The sequence below is a fragment of the Dreissena polymorpha genome, chromosome 3 (genome assembly GCF_020536995.1).
Source record: "Dreissena polymorpha isolate Duluth1 chromosome 3, UMN_Dpol_1.0, whole genome shotgun sequence".
Lineage (NCBI taxonomy): Eukaryota > Metazoa > Mollusca > Bivalvia > Myida > Dreissenidae > Dreissena > Dreissena polymorpha.
Window position 1 is genome coordinate 18,168,262 of NC_068357.1, and position 20,189 is coordinate 18,188,450.

Consider the following 20,189-nt stretch of genomic DNA (forward strand, 5'->3'; position numbering starts at 1 on the left):
TTATACGCCTGAATATATTTAAACACTGTCATGGAGTTACATCCGAAAAATCACGAATGTGGACAATACAATTTTGAAATTTTTACAAACAACATTTACCTCCTTGCTTAGATACACTTTGGTTAGAAGAAACGGGTCAAAATGTTAAATCTGTTAAAGATTGGTTAAAACTAAAAACTCATTATCGAAGAATAAAATATGCGTATCATCATATCGACATATGCATCTTTTGTTCATATGACTCAAGCCAAATGCATATTTTACGTATTTCACTGTTTGTTAATGTACATACGTGCATATTCCTGCAATAACTGAGGGTGGTTGACCCAATCGCGCAATGCTTCATCAGTAACAGCCACTGCGAAATAACTTTATGTTCGCTACTCGCACAACACTTCTGCGAAAAGCACCACGTCTCTCGCACTAAAGCAATGACCCTTTGAAGTTTATTCAGTTTATTTAGCCTGCATTGCAAAAAATCCGGTACATGGCTAATCACACTGCCGGTAAATGGCTAAATGCATTTTAGAATTGCGACAAAGCAATATATTGACCGTAGACGCAAATAAATAATGAGACGAAATGTTTAACCCATTTATGCCAAGCGTCTAGAAAAAATACCTTGGAAAACAGCGTAGACCCAGATGAGACGCCGCTGATGCGGCGTCTCATCAGGATCTGCGCTGTTTGCTTAAAGGAATTTCTGTAAGAGATATTCAAAATATAGAAATAAATATACTACACATCCCTAATTTTGGAAATTAATTGATCCAATTTAGAAAGATGGGAGAGTCCACTAGGCATAAATGGGTTAATTGAGACAGTTGTTTCAAACGCGGACTGAGACTCGTTTCTATGGAGATGAATTAATAGCAAGACACACAATGTTTCCTACAGTCACCACCATCTTGTTTGAGGCTGCATTAGTGGGTGACTGTAACCAGGTAACACGTTCATATTGTTCGTATAGCTGTTCATGTTCGGTATGTTCATACCGTTCATAGAGTTCATGGCGGCCGTGTTCATATTATACGCGCAGCTCATATTCATTTGCGAGGATAGGGACGTGTTGAGAGTGTTCATGGACTGGAGGCCGTCGCCAATTGGCGGCAGTGAGTTCATGGAATTCACACCGTTCATTCCACCCATACCGGTATGCACCATTTGCGATACTGAGCTGAGATTCGAAGACACAGAGTGGTGATGGTGGTGATCGTTTGATTTCATAAGTCCACCGTTCATTGAAGGCTGACAAGGCTTTCCGTCGCGTACTAGAACCGGAACAGCCACTCTACGCGGCGACGGCAACGGATTCATGTCCAGACCCTTTTCTTGGCGAGCGCGCTTTAGTTTATACCTATGATTTTGAAACCAAATTTTCACTTGCACTGGTGTAAGGCGGATAATGCTGGCTAAATGTTCCCGTTCCGGCGCGGATAAATATCTCTGCTGTCGAAAACGACGCTCTAATTCGTATGTTTGAGCTTTTGAAAACAACACGCGTCGTTTCCGCTTTTTCTGCGGCTCGGAACTATTAGAGTCTTTCTTTTCACTACCCGACTCTTCCCCGTTTTCATCATCAATCAGTTCATCGTCTTCCTTGTCATTGTCATCTGCGTCCAGACCAGAGTCCTCGTGCTCCGATTTCATCGATCGACTGGACTGGTTTCCGGCTGTGTCGTGTGGTGTGAGTTCCCCCGCAGACTGGTTCGAACTGCTTCCGGGTGAGTTCATATGGTGGTGCATGTCTAAAAGCAAACGACACGACTTTATTTATAAATTTATTACGTTATATAACAGTATTATATCATATGTAAATTTATATGTAAGTCATAGGCCCATATTTATACTTTATTAGAGATAACGTTTAACTAGCAACTACGTTTAAATTGCAATCAAATGACCATGGTGTGGATATAATAATTATAATAATAATAACTTTATTTCATGAACAATGCACATAAAGAAATAATTTCTTTTTTACAATGTGGTCTTCAGTAACATAACACAAGTATATATTCTGAAACATGCACACGAACATAGAAAGGAAAAAAAGAACTATACAGTTAATTGTCATAATAACCTCCTTATCAATTCCGACGACGAGGACGACGACGACGACGAAGATGATAATGATGATTATGATAATACAAAATATGCAAAATCTGATACAAAAATCAATCTTTGAAAATAAATCACATCAGAAACATCACAACAAAGTATTCGATGGACGATATAACGATGAAGTCCTTTAAAAACAACTATATATTTATATAATATATTGTTCATTTTTTACAAGATTTAATTCATTGAAACAAACATATTAAATACGAATTTTCTTATAGTATAATTATTTCTTGAATGAACTAAGTGTAGAATAATAAACATTTGTCGGCTAAACACATTACTGTTTTTTAACTATGTTGCACGTCAAATCCTTATCAAATACATACAAAAAAAATCGAAACGTTATTTTACCTTTAAAGCATATGTACCAAGCCTTTATAAAAATTAATCGCATACATAAAGTATATCTTATATGTTTATTTCTGTATCGATGTTATAAAACAATCCATTATAACTCTGTTTACGGATGAACTTAATTAACATAATGAAGAAAATGATGTTGTAAATAAAAAAGACTTAACTTACGAAACCGACATACTTTGTATATGTATTCTGTAAATGCTTTCAAAATGCTAAATAAGTATTTATTATCTATATATTTATGAGTGTTAAATGCGAATTTATGGGATATTTTATTATAATACGTAAACTAATTTTTGCTATTTTTTCTTCAAATATACGAGTCGTGTTCTGAGATAACTGGGCATAATGCTTGTGCGTAAAGTGTCGTCCCATATTAGCCTGTGCAGTCCGCACAGGCTAATCAGGGACGACACTTTCCGCTTATATAACATTTTTCGTTTAAAGGAAGTCTCTTCTTAGCAAAAATCCAATTAAGGCGTAAAGTGTCGTCCCTGATTAGCCTGTGCAGTCCGCGACGACACTTTACGCACATGCATTATGCCCAGTTTTCTCAGCACACGACTCATATAATCTGAACTATGAATCCAACAATAGTATACTATATGAACAACACATTGTTTTACCTTTTTAAATTATGTATGCAACGAAAGTTAAACCATCTGCAGATCACATTTTTGCTTTCATCCCGTAAGCAACCTCAACAATATTATTTCAAACATACCTTAAGTAGTTAGATAAACAAAATGGTAAGATGAAAATACGTGTGAAGCGGAGCGAGCTTTGATTTTTGGAACACTGCGACTTTCATGCTATAATTAATATTTATCAACCAAGTTATGCGAAAATATAAAGAATTAAAATTTTTGAGATTGTAGAGGTCTTGTTACCTCCAATTAACATAAACCAAGTCTCAGCTCGAAACAAACCAACCTGTGTCCACGAAATATGTTCATCGCCAAATATGAGAATGTATTTATCTTCCTTCATACCGCAAAGACGCACGTATCTGTTGTTAATTAGCGAACGCGAGGTGGTAATGATAAAATAATATTACGTATATTTGCACAAAGCAAATCTTTAGACATCCAAATAGTACAAACTTCGTATGAATACCCTCAATGGTGTTTGAAATGGATAAAAGTAAATATCAAATCTGATAAGGGATAGGCCGGACGAAACCGACATAACACCTGGATGAAAATTCAAACCAAAATTAAACGATACCGCAGTAATGACAGGCCACAATATACGCTCAGTGAAAAGATAGGTTAATTAAAGATTAAAAAGGGTCTTTCGAGCGAAATATTAGATAGTAGGATTTCGAACGTGGTGAAAGTCTTTAAGATTTTAATCTAGTGAAATCGAAAGTGTGCATCATAATATAGCTACTATTGATAAACTTTGATTCATGTTTTTGCCACAACTCCCTTTAGGTGGGATACATAAACTGAAATGTGAAATTGTTCATTTGTCGTAAGAAACATTTTTTGAAACATTAGCAGTTGTTGATTTTTTTGTCTGACGAAAACATAACGTATTGTAAATAATTGTCAACTGTGCGCTGTACAATGGGTTACCATTGCCAAACTTAATGCCAGCGTGCTAACAAAATTTGTATTTAATTGCAATAAGATTTATTAAAGAATCCTCTTCGCACAATTCCTAAAGCAACTATAGTTGGCAATACATACACGCGATTATAATTCGTTGAATAAACCTTTTAATGCTATATACACTGCACATTTCTGTATACAGAACTAATCTCATCAGCAACTTGTTTTCAAGTATAAACATGCATTTGAGCCGCGCCCTGGGAAAACGGTGCTTACTTCGTGAGCGTAATGTGTCGAACCAGGTTGAGCTGTGCAGTCCGCATGGGGCAGACAGGGGCGACACTTTCTGATCTTATGGTATTTTTCATTTAAAGAAAACCACTTCTTAGCGAAAATCAAGTTTTGGCGGAAATTGTCGTCCCTGTGCGAATTGTACAGGATAATCTGGGACCACACTTTACGCAAATGCATTTGTATACGATAATGTATAAACGATACCGCGCAATGACAGTCCACAATATACGCCCAATGAAAAGATTATTTACTTTATCCATTTCAAACACCATTGAGGATCTGTGCGAAATGTACAGGCTATCTGGGACGACAATTTACACAAATGCATAAAGCCACGTTATATATTTTTTTATATTTATATTAAACAAGGACGCGCCTTGTAATCACGGAGCTCATATGTTTTAATATATAGTAAACACGTGATTAAGAAAATAATATACATTTTGATATATTCCGGCTTATGAATTTATTCTATAACAACGCCCAGACATGAAAGTGTAATTCAAAACTACAGGTAAAAAAAAGAAATTATCAAAAGCCATATACTTTTCCAACTGTTTTCTGTTTACGAACTGAAACGTGAAATATCCATTCTCTGTAACCGTTTTATATTGTAGCAATTAAATAGAATACTATGAATGTTTTCATATAAATTGTCCTTATTACATACTTTTCAGTATTTTGAAATGATATACACACCATTGCGAAGTTTGAGGAATTTTTTTTACTAAACTTTAAATCATTTGAATACATAAACATATATTCAAATGGTATATATTACTTTATAGATAATACGAATTTAATCATTGTGTATGCATGAACACAAAAGTACAGAAAATAGATTACACCAACACGTTGTGTTATATATGTTTTGCGCGTAAGATAAGAGTTCACTTTGAAATAAGTTAAATATTGACCGAAACGTCTAATTTGTGATCAGTAATGTGGTTACGAAACCTTTTCTTTTAAACATTTTGCAATAATAAAGAAAACGAGTCTAGCTTTTAACTGAACAGCAAAATCGACGGCGTCCTTAACCCTTTTATGCCTTAGCGTCTAGAAAAAAAAGGCATTGGCCAACAGCGCAGACCCAGATGAGACGCCGCATGATGCGGCGTCTCATCAGGGTCTGCGCTGTTTGCTTAAAGGAATATCTGTAAGAAATATTATAAATATAGAAATATTTAAACTAGAAATCCCTATTTTTGGAAATAAATTGATCCAATTTAGAAGGATGGGAGAGTCCACTAGGCATAAATGGGTTAATGCCGCGTTTACGATCCATTTCGAATTGCGTTCAATTGGGAACCAAACCGGAACTGAATGTACTTATCTCACGTACATACTGTTGTAGATTTGACTGTCAGCGTTCAATTCAACGAACATATTTGCTGAGAAATGCGTTATATAAAACCAACGACATTGACAAGCAAACGACCCGCTCTCTGGGAAATCTGGGCTTAACGTTTGTGCGTAAAGTGTTGTCCTTTATAAGCCTGTGAAGCCCGCTTTATGGTTTTGTTCGTTTAAAGGTTGTCTCTTCTTAGCAAAAATCCTGTTAAAGCGGAAAGGGTCGTCCCTAATTAGCATTTTCGGACTGCACAGGCGAATCTGGAACGAAACTGTATCCACATGCATTTAGCCCAGTATTTACAGATCGCGTCGCAAACAGAAGCTATTATAGTACTAGCAAAGACACGTACGTGTATACTGCATGACATCTGCAGAGTTGTTCTGCAACCATCGGGCGTACGGATTGTCGCCGGCGTCGTATCCGCCGTAATCCACTGGCGGCAGTTCGGGAATGTTCGGAATCGTCCGAAACGAGCCCGCGGACGTCGTCTCGCTCGACACAGCGCTGCAGGCCAGCTTGCCGCCGGGCTGAAGGTCCAGGATGTCCTTGACATTGAAACTGCTGGACTTCAGCACCAGGTGGCCGTCCATCTGAGACGGAAATGGTTGTAAAACAGTGGATTTACGTCACAACGTACCGATGGAATAAACTACTTCACAGCGTCACAACGTATCACCGTAGTCAGCGATGTCACACGCGCACGTGCGATAAACCGAACTTAAGTGTTAAGACTTTAGAATCTAAGTCCTCTATAAACTATAAATCTACTCCCGCGGCGTTCTTAATTTTTAAAAAACAACAGGGAAAAATCTAACGGCTCTTAACACATGCCAGTATGATAGAGGATTTCAACTGATAGCTATATTTCACGCAGTGTTTGTTGACATTGCAACCGTTCAATACATGAAGGAGGGTCAACTTAATTCACATGAGAAATCTTTGTCAACCGCTCGACCACTCACATGCACTCTACTGATAGAGAGGCCACGCCTATTGGTTTGTTAAACGGGCGTTATAAGCGAGGCGGGCGGTGGGTGGTACCCCGGCGTTCTCTATACGTTTAAGATCTAGCCATTTATGGTAAAAGAATAAGGCTGTTACACTCAGTGGGCATTAAAAGCTTTATGCCATTTAGAGAGTTGTTTTATTGCGCACGATAATTGACCAGTTGTCTGACAAAAGTTTTGCGTTTAATTAATCCAAAGTCGCGAATGGCTATTAACGCGATGAAAATGTTTCCAGCTATAAATCGCCCCCACTTTGTCTTAGCTGACGAAAGGTTTAAATAATAAATATCGATGGCCGTTAGTGGGTGATACTTGAACATATTGTAGTGAAATTTTGCCCTGGTTATAATTAAACGAGGCGCGGACATCTTATATAACGTCTACTTAAGACGGCGCTATTGTCCTCCAACTGCTGAATAACTGAGAGTTCTCGGGCGTCTAAATCTTCGACGTAACGCCTGCCACGACCACGCGCTCATCGTCTGCTAATGAGCGTTTAAGAGGACTTGAAACGACTTTTAATTTAACGCATTACATAACGTTAAAATTGATATTCTACTAAGGAGAAACCATGTGACGCGATCGTCAGTCAACTAAGATTTATTCGCTCAAATCCTTAATACTCTTGTATGCTGACAAGCAACGACAGAAATATCTTTATACCAGTTTGCAATTCATGAAACATTATTATGCTCGTAGTTGACAGTGGCCTTTAAACAAATGTAAGCGCCAATTCCTCTTAAAATATATATAATTTGTACGAATATTTGCTCCATGAACATTAAATGACGTTAAGATAATTTAGTTTAAGTTCTAGTACGTCAATGTTTAACTTGATAAAATCTGTCTTTTGAAGTATTTTAACTGATCATGACATGACGAACTTGAATAAGATGTTCATTGGTATACTTCCATGCGAAGTATTGCACTAGTTTCAAACCAAATGCGCGCGCAAATGCAACAGTGTCACCCCACGGACGACGGGTTTGGGGTTTGTTGGGTGCGCGGCGCGTCTCGCCACAGACAGAGCAAACACTCTCTGAGATGGCAGCTATCATAATACATAAGGAGCTGAGCGCGCTATTTGACTTTCCAAAACCGACGTGTACATAGGACGAGAACTTACAGCGGCAAGGTACACACGTCGTGTTTGTAGATGTCCGCGAGTGAGCGATCACCGGGATTACCGGGCAATATAAACAAAAACCCGCGTCTCAATTTACTGCCTTTATTTAACTAGGATTACAATCATTGCACTGTCCCTGTCGCAAATATGTTTTTTATTTTCTTAAATGATCGAGAAAAAATATTTGCAAAATGAAGTATTATTTTTCATATTGATCTTGTCCACTAAAAAATGATTCCATTAATCAATAAAAAAGCGATTTTATTAAAGAATTTTCGTTAATTTCTATTGTATTTATTGCGGTAAGGGTCTAAAAAAGAATACTTCACGTACAGATACTGTGTCTCTAACGTACACGTCGTTTGGAACCACCTTCGTCATACTTACATGAATCCATTTATGCCTAGTGGACTTTCCCTTTCCTTCTAAATTGAATCAATTTATTTCGAAAATTAGGGATGTCTAGTATATTTATTTCTATATTTAGAATAATTCTTACAGAAATGCTTTTAAGCAAACAGCGCAGACCCTGATGAGACGCCGCATCATGCGGCGTCTCATCAGGGTCTTCGCTGTTTGCCAATGCCTTTTTCTAGACGCTAGGCATAAATGGGTTAATAAACAAAATGTATATAAAACGATTATTTTATATATTTTTGTTCATTGTTTGTTTTTCAACATTGTTGCGTTCAAGTCTGGTATTATTTAAGCCAGTAAAAGCCTCTGACGATAACGACATTTCTGTATTGATCCAGTGCTTACCTCGCACCGAAAGACTCTTACGCGGCATTAGACGTTAATTAATATTTAGTGTTCTAGTGCGTAGCGACATGGCAGGGCTGTCGAAGCCGCGGTATTATCGCGTGTAGAACTGGTAAAACCTCGAAAACCCATCAAAGTCAACTACTTATGACGATGAAGAGGCTAAACAAACATGCCAAATCTCGCGGGATCATTGTTTGTGGACCCGGTAAGAGTGTGTACCGGCCCACAACTCAAACCGAGCATTGGAGAGCCCGAACTTTACACAAACAGTCTAGACGCGAAAACATAACACTCCGATTTAAGCTCTCAAAAGTGTATAATGTATGATGCGTATAATTTGAAAAAATATTTACCTTAAAGTTACACGGTTATAATGGTAGAAAATAAAAAGAGTACACTTATTTTCATAACAGTTAGTTCTAATACATTTTTCTTAATTCTGGAGCGGCAACAATAAAATATATATTACAATTGCGGTATTAAAGTGTGCATGTCTCATTATGGCATCATTTTGTCACATTCTGTTCAATCCTGATGCAGACAGCAACTCAAATGGCGCCAAATTACTTCCGGTAAATCCTCGAGATTGCTAAACTACGCAACCGAGTAAGCAGCCTGCCTAAAACCCGTCTTATTGAAGCCCGACAGGAAAACGACCTGTAAGTGTACCGGACAAACGTGCAATACTTTGAAACAAACAAGATTAAGCCAAATCCCCACGTTTAGACGCTTGGAGGAAAATAAAATTAAAAACGATTGGTTGCAAAAGAAATGGACAATGTTTATAAACGGTTGGCAATGGTTTGTCCGTCTATTTTAGGAATGCGTAAACTGCGGATATAAGTGCTGTCAATTTTCTTAGGACAAACATCGAAATTGCTTCCTCATTATTATAATAAATATTTCTTTTAACTTTGGTTTACAAAAAATTGTCTTTTTAGTAGAAACGATACAGGGGTTTCCACACTGAATTTAAGAAATTACCATTTTCCGACGCCATGGTTGTCAAACTAATTAGACATTGTCAGTGTATTCTTAGATACTTTTAAATGTCTTAATACGTTTATGACAATTCACAGTAGTGTATTGAGTCACATGGTCAAACATGTTCATATTGATGCCAACACACATGTGATGAATTTAATTATCCACTGTGTACAAGACAACAGAACTTTTGTGATCGTAAAATTATCAGCACCGTGCATGTTACACAGCGCACACATTACTATGATAAATAACGCATGTTACACGGCGCACACATTACTATGATAAATAACGCATGTTACACGGCGCACACATTACTATGATAAATAACTCATTGTATTCTAACATCGCATTCATTTAAAACGGTTTAAGCGATAAAAGTATGGTTGATATTTATATTTACATACGTCGTGTAAAGCATTGTTTAGATAATAATTTGTAAATATAAGCACGTAGCATAAGGTAAATTTCTTGGACAAGATATTAAAAGCCGACGACTTTTTTTTCTGTATTAAACAAGTTAGGATAAACACAAATTGTATATATATATGTGTCTACCATATTTATTTTTATTTATACTGAAAACATTGAACATGCATAAATTAACGTTTCGGTCCGAAGAAAAGGAACCACATGTTATGTCACGGCGAGGTCTTTTTATGGTTGATAAATGCTGGAGTTTGTAGAATAACTCAATGAAGATACCGATTAAAATCTTTTAGAAAAAAAAGACAAAAAGTGATAGCAAAAGATCGCACATGCGTAGTGGACATGATGTCCGCCAACCGGGAGGTAACGGATTCGATCAATGCTGTAGAAAAGGAATTGAGATCTCTTTAAGACGCCAAGAGTACTGGTTCTGCTCAGAAAATGGATTCGAGATCATGTCAATAAGACATAGATTTTTGATACAATTGAACCAAAGTAATTAATTTAAATTAACAGTGAATACAATAGTGTTCTATAACTATTAATGATACAACTTTTACAATTTCAATGAAGAATAATCGCTTATGAAATTATGTTATTAACTGTGTTGAACTGTCCCTATTACAATGTATAATATTCAGAGAACTTTTAAGTTTTGCATTTCAGTATTAAATGTTCCATTTGATATTTTTTCCTGAGTATTCTATGTAAAATGCATAAATCTTACATTTGCAAACATCGGTTTAATATTTTATGTCTTCCAACTGAATTTTCTTTTTTAACCCATTTATGCCTAGTGGACTCTCCCATCCTTCTGAATTGGATCAATTTATTTCCAAAATTAGGGATGTCTAGTATATTTATTCATATATTTATAATATTTCTTACAGAAATTCCTTTACGAAAACAGCGTAGACACATATGAGACGCCGCATCATGCGGCGTCTCATCTGGGTCTACGCTGTTTGCCAAGGCCTTTTTTCTAGACGCTAGGCATAAATGGGTTAATTTACCAAATTGAATGATTTATTATGTAAAAAAAGTGTTGATTTATCATTTAATGCATTATTTTTTTGTACATATAGTAATAATTATTTCAATAACTTTATTTTTACTTTTTTTCCAATTTTACGCCAAAATGTGATAAAGGCTCAACATAAAGTTAATGTAAAATAACATTTGAATGTGATTTCTCTTAAAACAATTAAATATTTTAAGATAAATCATTTGCAATAGTTTTCCATCATTTTTGCCTTATGTACATATTCTTGAAAAATTTCATTTTGGCATAACTTAATAGGGTGCGGCGGCGATCTTTGATTTTGCAACCATATTGGATTTGAAGGACTGTGTCTCAAGCTCTTTTTGGATTGTTTAGCCTTCAGGTTCAACTGTACTAAATATGTTGCTGTTCCCATTGCCTGAATATTTTGCGAACAAATTGCCCCTTTAATTGCTGGTTGGTAGCTTAACATATGCTTCTATGTAAGTAGGTAATGAGGACATCAGTGGCAACAAAGTGCAACATAATCAGCAACTTGATGTCGAATACATATTGTATTTTGATACTTAAAGCATTGAGGTAGCAATTGAAAGGTGTTTCTATTTAGAAGTTAAATTCCATTTTGGAGTTTGTCGCGAATGGCCATTAGCATCACATGTTCGCGCAGACAAATGACATTTAAACGGGTATGTTTGCTACGTGATGGGTCGGTACATGGTGTATAATGCGATTGTAAAATGTACATATACCGGGCGTTTATCGATTCGGACGGATTAATGGCAAATGGATTGAGTTTGCATGTTTACATCACGGCGGATCTCGAAGTTTATTCGCAAAGATTTGCATTTCCATTAAAATTCAACGTTTGTTTTTCCATTTATAAAACTTTGACATTGTTTGCACGGCAAATTAATATGTTTCCTCGTGTTATTTTCAGTCCGCATATCTTTAACGTATTGTTTAATCAGACTAATGTAAAAAAGCTAAGATTCTCGTCTGTGATGACTTCGATCTGTTTATGAGCCCGAAAGTGTATTTAACTTCCTTTGGATTAGAATACACCCGGCTTAAAACTGCGCTCCGACTTTTACTTTTTTATCCGTATTTCTGCGATTATATTTTGCCCCTCATAATCCCGCGTACAACAAGACGATCTTTCATCGTTTTACCTAAACAGGGCGCTTTGTAAGTGGTCTTTACGCGTCCTCCCATCAATTTATCATCTCGCGAAAGCCCGCGTTTCCGAACGAGACTTCAACGCGGGTCCACATTTCATCCACTCGCTGGAGTTGGAAATGGACATGTTTGGAGCGATGTTTACCAAACTGAAGAGAAAACAGCAAAACTTTCACACAATTTGAAAATGTTTGGTCGCAGCTCTCGACCATAATCGGAGCGAAGTTTTGTTCAATGAATCCCATGTGCGCATTACGTACCTTCGCAAGCTGGGTGGAAGAACACGCAGAGCGAACAACTTGGCGACGCAGCTATTCGAAACACGAAACATGTGCTTTTTGCACGAGATATTGCGCAATCAGTCTCACCGTTCATTGCTAGATCTGGACTTTGCGTTTTATTTGTAAACAGGTGACAGGACTATGATGCGAATCCTTTGAAGCTCAAATATGCTTTGAAACGGCAAAATAAACGCCACTAGCGTCTTTGATAGTGTTATAAACTGCTGAACCCGCTCCGAATAGTGTCTTTGTGCATTCCACAGTGGACAGGCAAATGTGGCAACCGCAGAATGTAGCTGTTTGTCTACCGGAATGGTTTTATTGCTGGTGTGACTAGTTTTGAGAACGTATCAAATCCGGTCAATATTGTACTAAATCCAAATGCATATTTTAATCTCTTTATCGCCACTTCTCTAACAGAGCTATGAATATAATCTACTAAACGGTGAGAAAGATAATTGTTTTAAAAGAGAAGGGTCAAAGATTTACAAGAATCGATGAGCGACGGGATTAAAAGATTGTTTATGAAGAGGATACGTGTTAAATAAGTGACACTTTTCAAAAGTGTACGCTTGTATCCTTTTTTGTTTCTCAATTGAACGTATTGTGTCTGTCAATCAGAGCTCTTTCTCAAATAGTTACTGAAGTGAAATTGTGACGCTTCAAATTGTTTATACTATCATATTAATCAATAAGGATATAATCTTTTCATCGGAACATCACACGAAACATATATTTTAAACGCAATACTTTGTTACAAAGCTTTATCGAATGAAATGTGTAGTACTCGTTTATAATTGAGTGAAAAAACACACAACATGTATCAATATATGTTGCATGTCTTATTAGATATTCAATGAAATTAATGTGCTATTATCTTAAGGTCATTAACTAAAGTAATGAATGATAACAAGGGGCATACAGATATTTGCTCATTAGAAAATATTCTTCGAAAACTCAATAACAAATTGTATTCGAAACTCGTATTATCACTCATGCTTCGTTTGCCTGGCGTAAACTTAAACCCATTTATGTCTAGCGTCTAGAAAAAAGGCCTTGGCAAACAGTGCAGACCCAGATGAGACGCCGCATGATGCGGCGTTTATTCAGGGTCTGCGTTGTTTCTTAAAGAAATTTCTGTAATAAATATTCTAAATATAGAAATAAATATACTAGACATCCCTAATTTTGAAAATAAATTGATCCAATTAAGAGGGATGGGAGAGTCCACTAGGCATACATGGGTTAAATATTGCTCACTTTCTAAGGAAATTGCGTTTTTTAATTAGGTCAGTGATTATTCTAAATTCATCCATAAATAAATCTTATAACATATGAAAATCTGGGACCATTTTCTCTGTTCCATTTGTGTAATCAAATTATTCGTAACGTATGCATTTTTGTTAAATTTATAACTATTGTGAAATACCAATCATATTCTAGCCGTTTGCAAATTATTATTTTTTATTTAACGATTAACTGTGTTGTTTACATTTGTTACGGGAGTTATATATGTTGATACAATGAGCAAGACATTATGTTAAAGACAACGATGGAATATACCGTATATTAGTGGACATTCCTTAATACTTTTATTTTATTTAGAGATAGGGATTATTATTTTTTTTCACATTTGCAGATGTCTGAATGAATTTTCTTTTAAAATTATACGCGATATGTGTAAGAAAGTCAAATATTTTTGACAGTTCCGTAAACGTTCTTGTGAAAACTTAAATTATACATTTGGTTCAAGTTAAAAGAAAGGATATCTCCTATGTTCTTTCAATTTTTGTTGAAATATTGATTTCATTATACAAAATGACTGATTCTTGTATTTATAAAAACCTCGCGTTTAATTTTTGAATATACTTTCAAAATCTTACCTTTATTCTACATTTTCGTAACTCAAATTATATAAGGCAGTGTTATTTTTGTTCTGTTTGTAATGACGGACACATCTATAAAGAATATAAATTAAAATCTATCATTTTGATATAAAAGAACTTTAGCCAATATACAAAATAATCACATCTTGATATAAGCACACATACGCCCATTATTATTACTTTAACATGATACCATGTTGCGGTATTTGTACAAAAACGAGCCGGAGTCTGCAAATGCAGTTTTGCAAATCAAAATAAAATAAAAACAGACAAATGTATTGTCACCCACCCGCGTGTCATATAAAAAAAGATCGCGTTTTTGTCGCATTTTTTTCGCATTTATATCAATATATCAATGAACAATCGCATGGTATTATCCATCGAGACAGTATTCACACTGTCTTAAGTTAACTATCGCCATGATTCTATATCTCGCTGTACTGTTTGCGGAATGCGAGGCAATAACGTGTCACCTATTAAATAGATTATTAACAGGAAATCGCGGATGTCAAAATTTTAAACCGAGATCCGCGAGCGCCATGAGGAATTTAAAAATTACCAAAATAAAAATAACTTATATTGCATACGCGTGTTTCTTAAGCTAGATGCGGTCAACAAACGAGAAAACTGTCAGTAAAAGAGAAAACTGAAGTTTGTTAAGTTTTCGTAAATCATGTTTGTGGTGAAAAATAATTTTATTAGCTTATTCGGCATATAATTTTTGTAAGTGCATATTAAATTAATTCAACTTTAACATTTGAAAATCGGTAATGAAATAGTTTTGTCGTATTATAATAAAAAATAAATAAAGATCTTTTCATCTAAGTTTTATTGTACGTTGTTTATGTGTGTTTTTTAATGCAATTAAAAGTCATTACCTGTGTTGTATATTTGAAATAACTAAATTTTAAGTCAAGACAAGATAGAATGTGTGAGATGATATGTGTAACTCTACAACGATACGCGTATACATAGAGCAAGACTTTGCCGTTGTCACACAACTAAGGAAAACTAAGGATGAAATATATGAATCAGTAAACCGTTTTATTAACAGAGAAATGAAGCAAACATAAAACATTGTTTTAGATTTATTTGTGAAATTTTAACATTATAAAATGTATTATGAGGGTTCATATTAACCCATTTATGCATAGCGTCTAGAAAAAAGGCATTGGCAAACAGCGTAGACCCAGATGAGACGCCGGCGTCTCATCAGGGTGTGCGCTGTTTGCTTAAAGGAATTTCTCTAAGAAATATTCTAAATATAGAAATACATATACTAGACATCCCTAATTTTGGAAATAAATTGATCCAATTTAGAAGGATTGGAGAGTCCACTAGGCATAAATGGGTTAACTTACCGCGGACCAGGCTTCCGCAATGGCGTTAGTGGTGGAGGTCATGGTGTTGTCGTCTGTCATGGCGGAAATAACGGCTGACTGCAGCAGACAAGTATACAGACAGACACGTGACACTGACCTGTATGACGTCTTACAATGGTCGTATTCTCTTTACTAAATGCACGTGCAATATGGAAAGTGATTGGTGATGGTGCACTCGCATGCGCAGAGGACAAGTTTTTACCGCACGTTAATTATGCAGACGTGATTGGTCGAGTTAAGCAGACGAGACTTGTCATGTTTTACAAGGGTGTTCGAAAAAAACTTCTAGATCTAGCTACAAACAAGTCATGGAAAATATGGAGGACGTGAAATGGCACGTGAAGACAAAAACTGAAAAGGTATTAGCACTTAAAGAAGAATGCATAACAGCATTACATTGCCGTATGTCGATATTAAGTATTCATATACTTTATACTTTTAACATAAGTATATCCGCGTGGTTCGTATCACAAAATGTAGATGTTAATTCTCAAATCTTTAATTGACAACCATAAGTTACGCGTGCTTACAAATATTGGGTGTATGTGTGTTGATGTTTGTTTGTTCCGTCTTGAAATTACATGTTGTATTAGAAATATTCTCCAGATGGTATGCGTCTAATTGATGAGTGAAACGAAACACAAGTAATGTTTTCACACGACACTCATATTTATGCACTGTAGTCACGTGATTTGGCTATGGATTCGAGATCAGTTCCATCATTTGCTTTCAATCAGACAAATGCACGTGATTACTGTCATATTTAACAATATCTACACACTATTTAAATTGTTAATTACAGTTAAGACGATTCATTTTACATTGTTAGACTCATCACTTCAATATTACGGCAATGTTTTTCAGTTTATATATGTTAATCGTGTTCCTTGTCCGTGGAATATCTATTATAACTCTCCTCTCCGAACGTAACCGATCCGGATGTACGATATATCCACGACTTGTCACTGCTGACGTTGAAAGGTTGGTTACGTCATATATTTTATTGCGTCCCATCGATGTTTGCATCACACGTTATCCAAACTCCAAATCTAGCATGCACGTGAGTTATGTATGTTATGTACACACACATATAAAATATCAACTAATAATGTAAACAAGAAAAAATATTTATCAGAATCTTACACTTGGTCCACATGTATAAGTATTTAATGGTTAAAAAGCATTATTATACATGATTCAAATCGAAGTATTCATGTGATACGTTTCTTTCAATCAGCCTACACGATTTTGCCATAAGAAATAATATCCAAATATCATAAAAGATTTGTGCCAATCCTTGTAAGAGGCACAAACAGATGTGTAATGTTCAATTTTGACGGGTTCAACGCTGACAGAGACTAAAATCAAAGCCATAGAACGTGATAAGAACAGTTTACAATGTTTTATGATACCGTACTAATATTCAAATATCTCGCGGTTTATTGCACCCTTCAGTCATTGGTAAAAACATGTTTGCTTTTCGAGTTATTAGAAGATAAAAACCAGCGCGTCCCTTTATGTTCTGATACACGCCGTATCTGTCGCAAGGGAATCGCATTTATTGGCGGTCATAATTGATAAAATAATTTCATTTCAAACGGTCCGAAATCAAAATTACACCACGTTGGTTCATCTCAAGTCACCATGTGCAACTATTCTTACGACTTCTTAAGAAATATTCTCAACAAGAGAGCCATAGGCCATAAGGCGCTCACCCTAGACCCCACCTATTGCCGGCCATGATATAAGGCGCTCACCCTAGACCCCACCTATTGGCGGCCATGATATAAGGCGCTCACCCTAGACCCCACCTATTGGCGGCCATGATATAAGGCGCTCACCCTAGACCCCACCTATTGGCGGCCATGATATAAGGCGCTCACCCTAGACCCCACCTATTGCCGGCCATGATATAAGGCGCTCACCCTAGACCCCACCTATTGCCGGCCATGATATAAGGCGCTCACCCTAGACCCCACCTATTGGCGGCCATGATATAAGGCGCTCACCCTAGACCCACCTTTTGGCGGCCATGATATAAGGCGCTCACCCTAGACCCCACCTATTGGCGGCCATGATATAAGGCGCTCACCCTAGACCCCACCTATTGGCGGCCATGATATAAGGCGCTCACCCTAGACCCCACCTATTGGCGGCCATGATATAAGGCGCTCACCCTAGACCCCACCTATTGGCGGCCATGATATAAGGCGCTCACCCTAGACCCCACCTATTGGCGGCCATGATATAAGACGCTCACCCTAGACCCCACCTATTGCCGGCCATGATATAAGGCGCTCACCCTAGACCCCACCTATTGGCGGCCATGATTTTAAAAGGAACCAATCCTTTTTCGAACTCAGCAAACATATCATAAGAGAACAAATATATACATTTCATGGTGATTGGACAAAAATGACATCAACAGTGTGTACGAGGTTTCAATATAGCCATATTAAGAAAACTGTATCGTCCTTTGACAGCAATGTTTCTTAACGGACAGGAACCATTTATGAACTTGACAAGATTCGTAACGATTGGGTAAAAAATGTGACTTCTGTAGTGTTAACAATTTTGCATTATAGCCATTTAAGGAAAACTTTCAAGCCTTAATTACTCGAGGCGCTCGCGATTATGTTCTTTAAAAAATAGAAGCATTTTCATCATGCTTTTTCAAGATAACAAGTGCAAAAACATCAAGGAAACAACCAAACTGTGTGAACAAATATAAAGGAAACTAGTCTTAACAGATTAACCAGATGATTTCAAATAAATAAATTAATGGAAATTACCTTTTAATGAAGACAGAAGAAATCTCAAGAACAAATTTCACACATCATTTGAAATTATCAACTGAAACTAAATTAAGATGTTTTCACTACAAATACCGGTACTTATTGCATAGTCCCAAAAGCATATTTTGCAGAAATGCTTAATCAATTCTTCAAACTAGTGGGAAATATTCTCAATGTTTCCTAAATCTAACCCCCATATGTTTTGAGTTTTCCTATACGTCAGTTATTTTGGATAGACCTTCACAACTAATCCACGACAAATTTGACATTGAAGAACTAAAACTAAATGATACTTATATGTCATTCTATAATATTCCAACTGTCAGTAAGACGAATTCATACAGTATTAATATATATTTTTATTTGGCAAATCATATACTGTTTACAGTATATTCAAATGTAAAAATAAACTAAGCACGTGTATAATAAATGAGTTTCAAAATGTCCTTGGCTTGGAAAACGAGTTCAACTGGAGTGAAGAATTTAACTTGTACATATAAACATGAACTGTAGTTTAACACATATTTAAATTTTGTTTCTCATAATTTCCTTTGCAATTCTTAACATTTTTGATCATGGGTGTTCCTAATCGGATTGGTTCGGATAATATCGTTTCCAACTCGAAGTGTTTTAATCATCTTCTGTTCTTTCCCACTCGTCTTGTTTCTGTCTATGGAACTTAATCATGAAGAAACATAAATGTGTTGATTTTACGACTGAATCATTGCGGAATGATGTTCTTCTCAAAGACAAAAACAATCGTATATGATCGTTTAATTCAAGATTCAGCCGTGTGTTGGCAACTAAAGTACAGATGATACCTATCAGTCTTGTAACAGCTTATCAAAGCATATTTACCTGTGAAAATCAACACATATACTTGTTACCTTGAGGACAGAAAGCTATATTGTCATCACATAAAAACAGTTTTATCTTATTTTAAATTCAAACGAATAATAAGTCAAAATAGAACACAAAAAATAGTTTTAAGAGTTGCTTATCATTTTAAATTAATAACTCTTGAATTTTTTAAATATTTATTTTTATCCGTTGATACTGAAATTTCTCCACTTCGCAACTGATATATTGCATGTGGTGTTGAACGCAAATGAGATGTTAAAATCAGCATTCAAGCCGCTACCGTTCAGTAATTATTAACGGGTTTCAGTTTAGAGATTACGGAAGTGGATAATGCGCAGAACCGGAAACACGCTTGCGTCTGATGACTTTCTCATTCAGAGCTATCCAGGGAGAATATTAGAAAACTCACGAATGTTGTGACTGAAAGGCTCATTCAGTAATTCTTGTTATACTAGGTAATGGTTGTCAATTAATGGAACAAAAAACCGAACGATAGACGTGCGTGCTGCGACATACTCCGAACTACTCGACAAGTACCAGTCAGAAGTGAGGCCTAATTTCACCGTAAATTGTACGCTGTTTATTAACTATGTTTTCACGTTCAATGATTTATTGATTCATCAATATTTTAAAGACACACGTTCGTTGCAGTTTTTTTTTAACAATAGGGTGCAAGTGAATATTTTCACGGCACCGATTATTCAATTTTCAAAAAAATGTGTTTGATCATGTTACATGGTAAAAACGTTTTTAGTTCGTCTTCTTATTTCAAAATCATCAAAGAATCAACTTATATATTTGAA

At 36.0% G+C, this 20,189-nt stretch overlaps 1 protein-coding gene across 8 annotated transcripts in view; it reads right to left on the minus strand.

Annotated features, from left to right (window-relative positions):
* Nucleotides 1-438: 438 nt before the first annotated feature.
* The window catches only part of LOC127873151 (homeobox protein Nkx-2.2a-like), a 384,621-nt gene continuing 364,870 nt past the window's right edge, over nt 439-20,189 (minus strand). For 3 of the 8 annotated variants that reach the window (XM_052416818.1, XM_052416817.1, XM_052416820.1), the window contains one exon: nt 439-1,748. In XM_052416818.1, the coding sequence (XP_052272778.1) occupies nt 898-1,748 (851 nt within the window). In that variant the 3' untranslated portion in view covers nt 439-897. Of the gene's footprint in view, nt 1,749-6,040; nt 6,282-15,709; nt 16,223-16,260; nt 17,091-20,189 lie in introns of those variants that run through there. The other 5 variants (XM_052416815.1, XM_052416814.1, XM_052416819.1 and 2 more) reach the window with 5 other exon arrangements.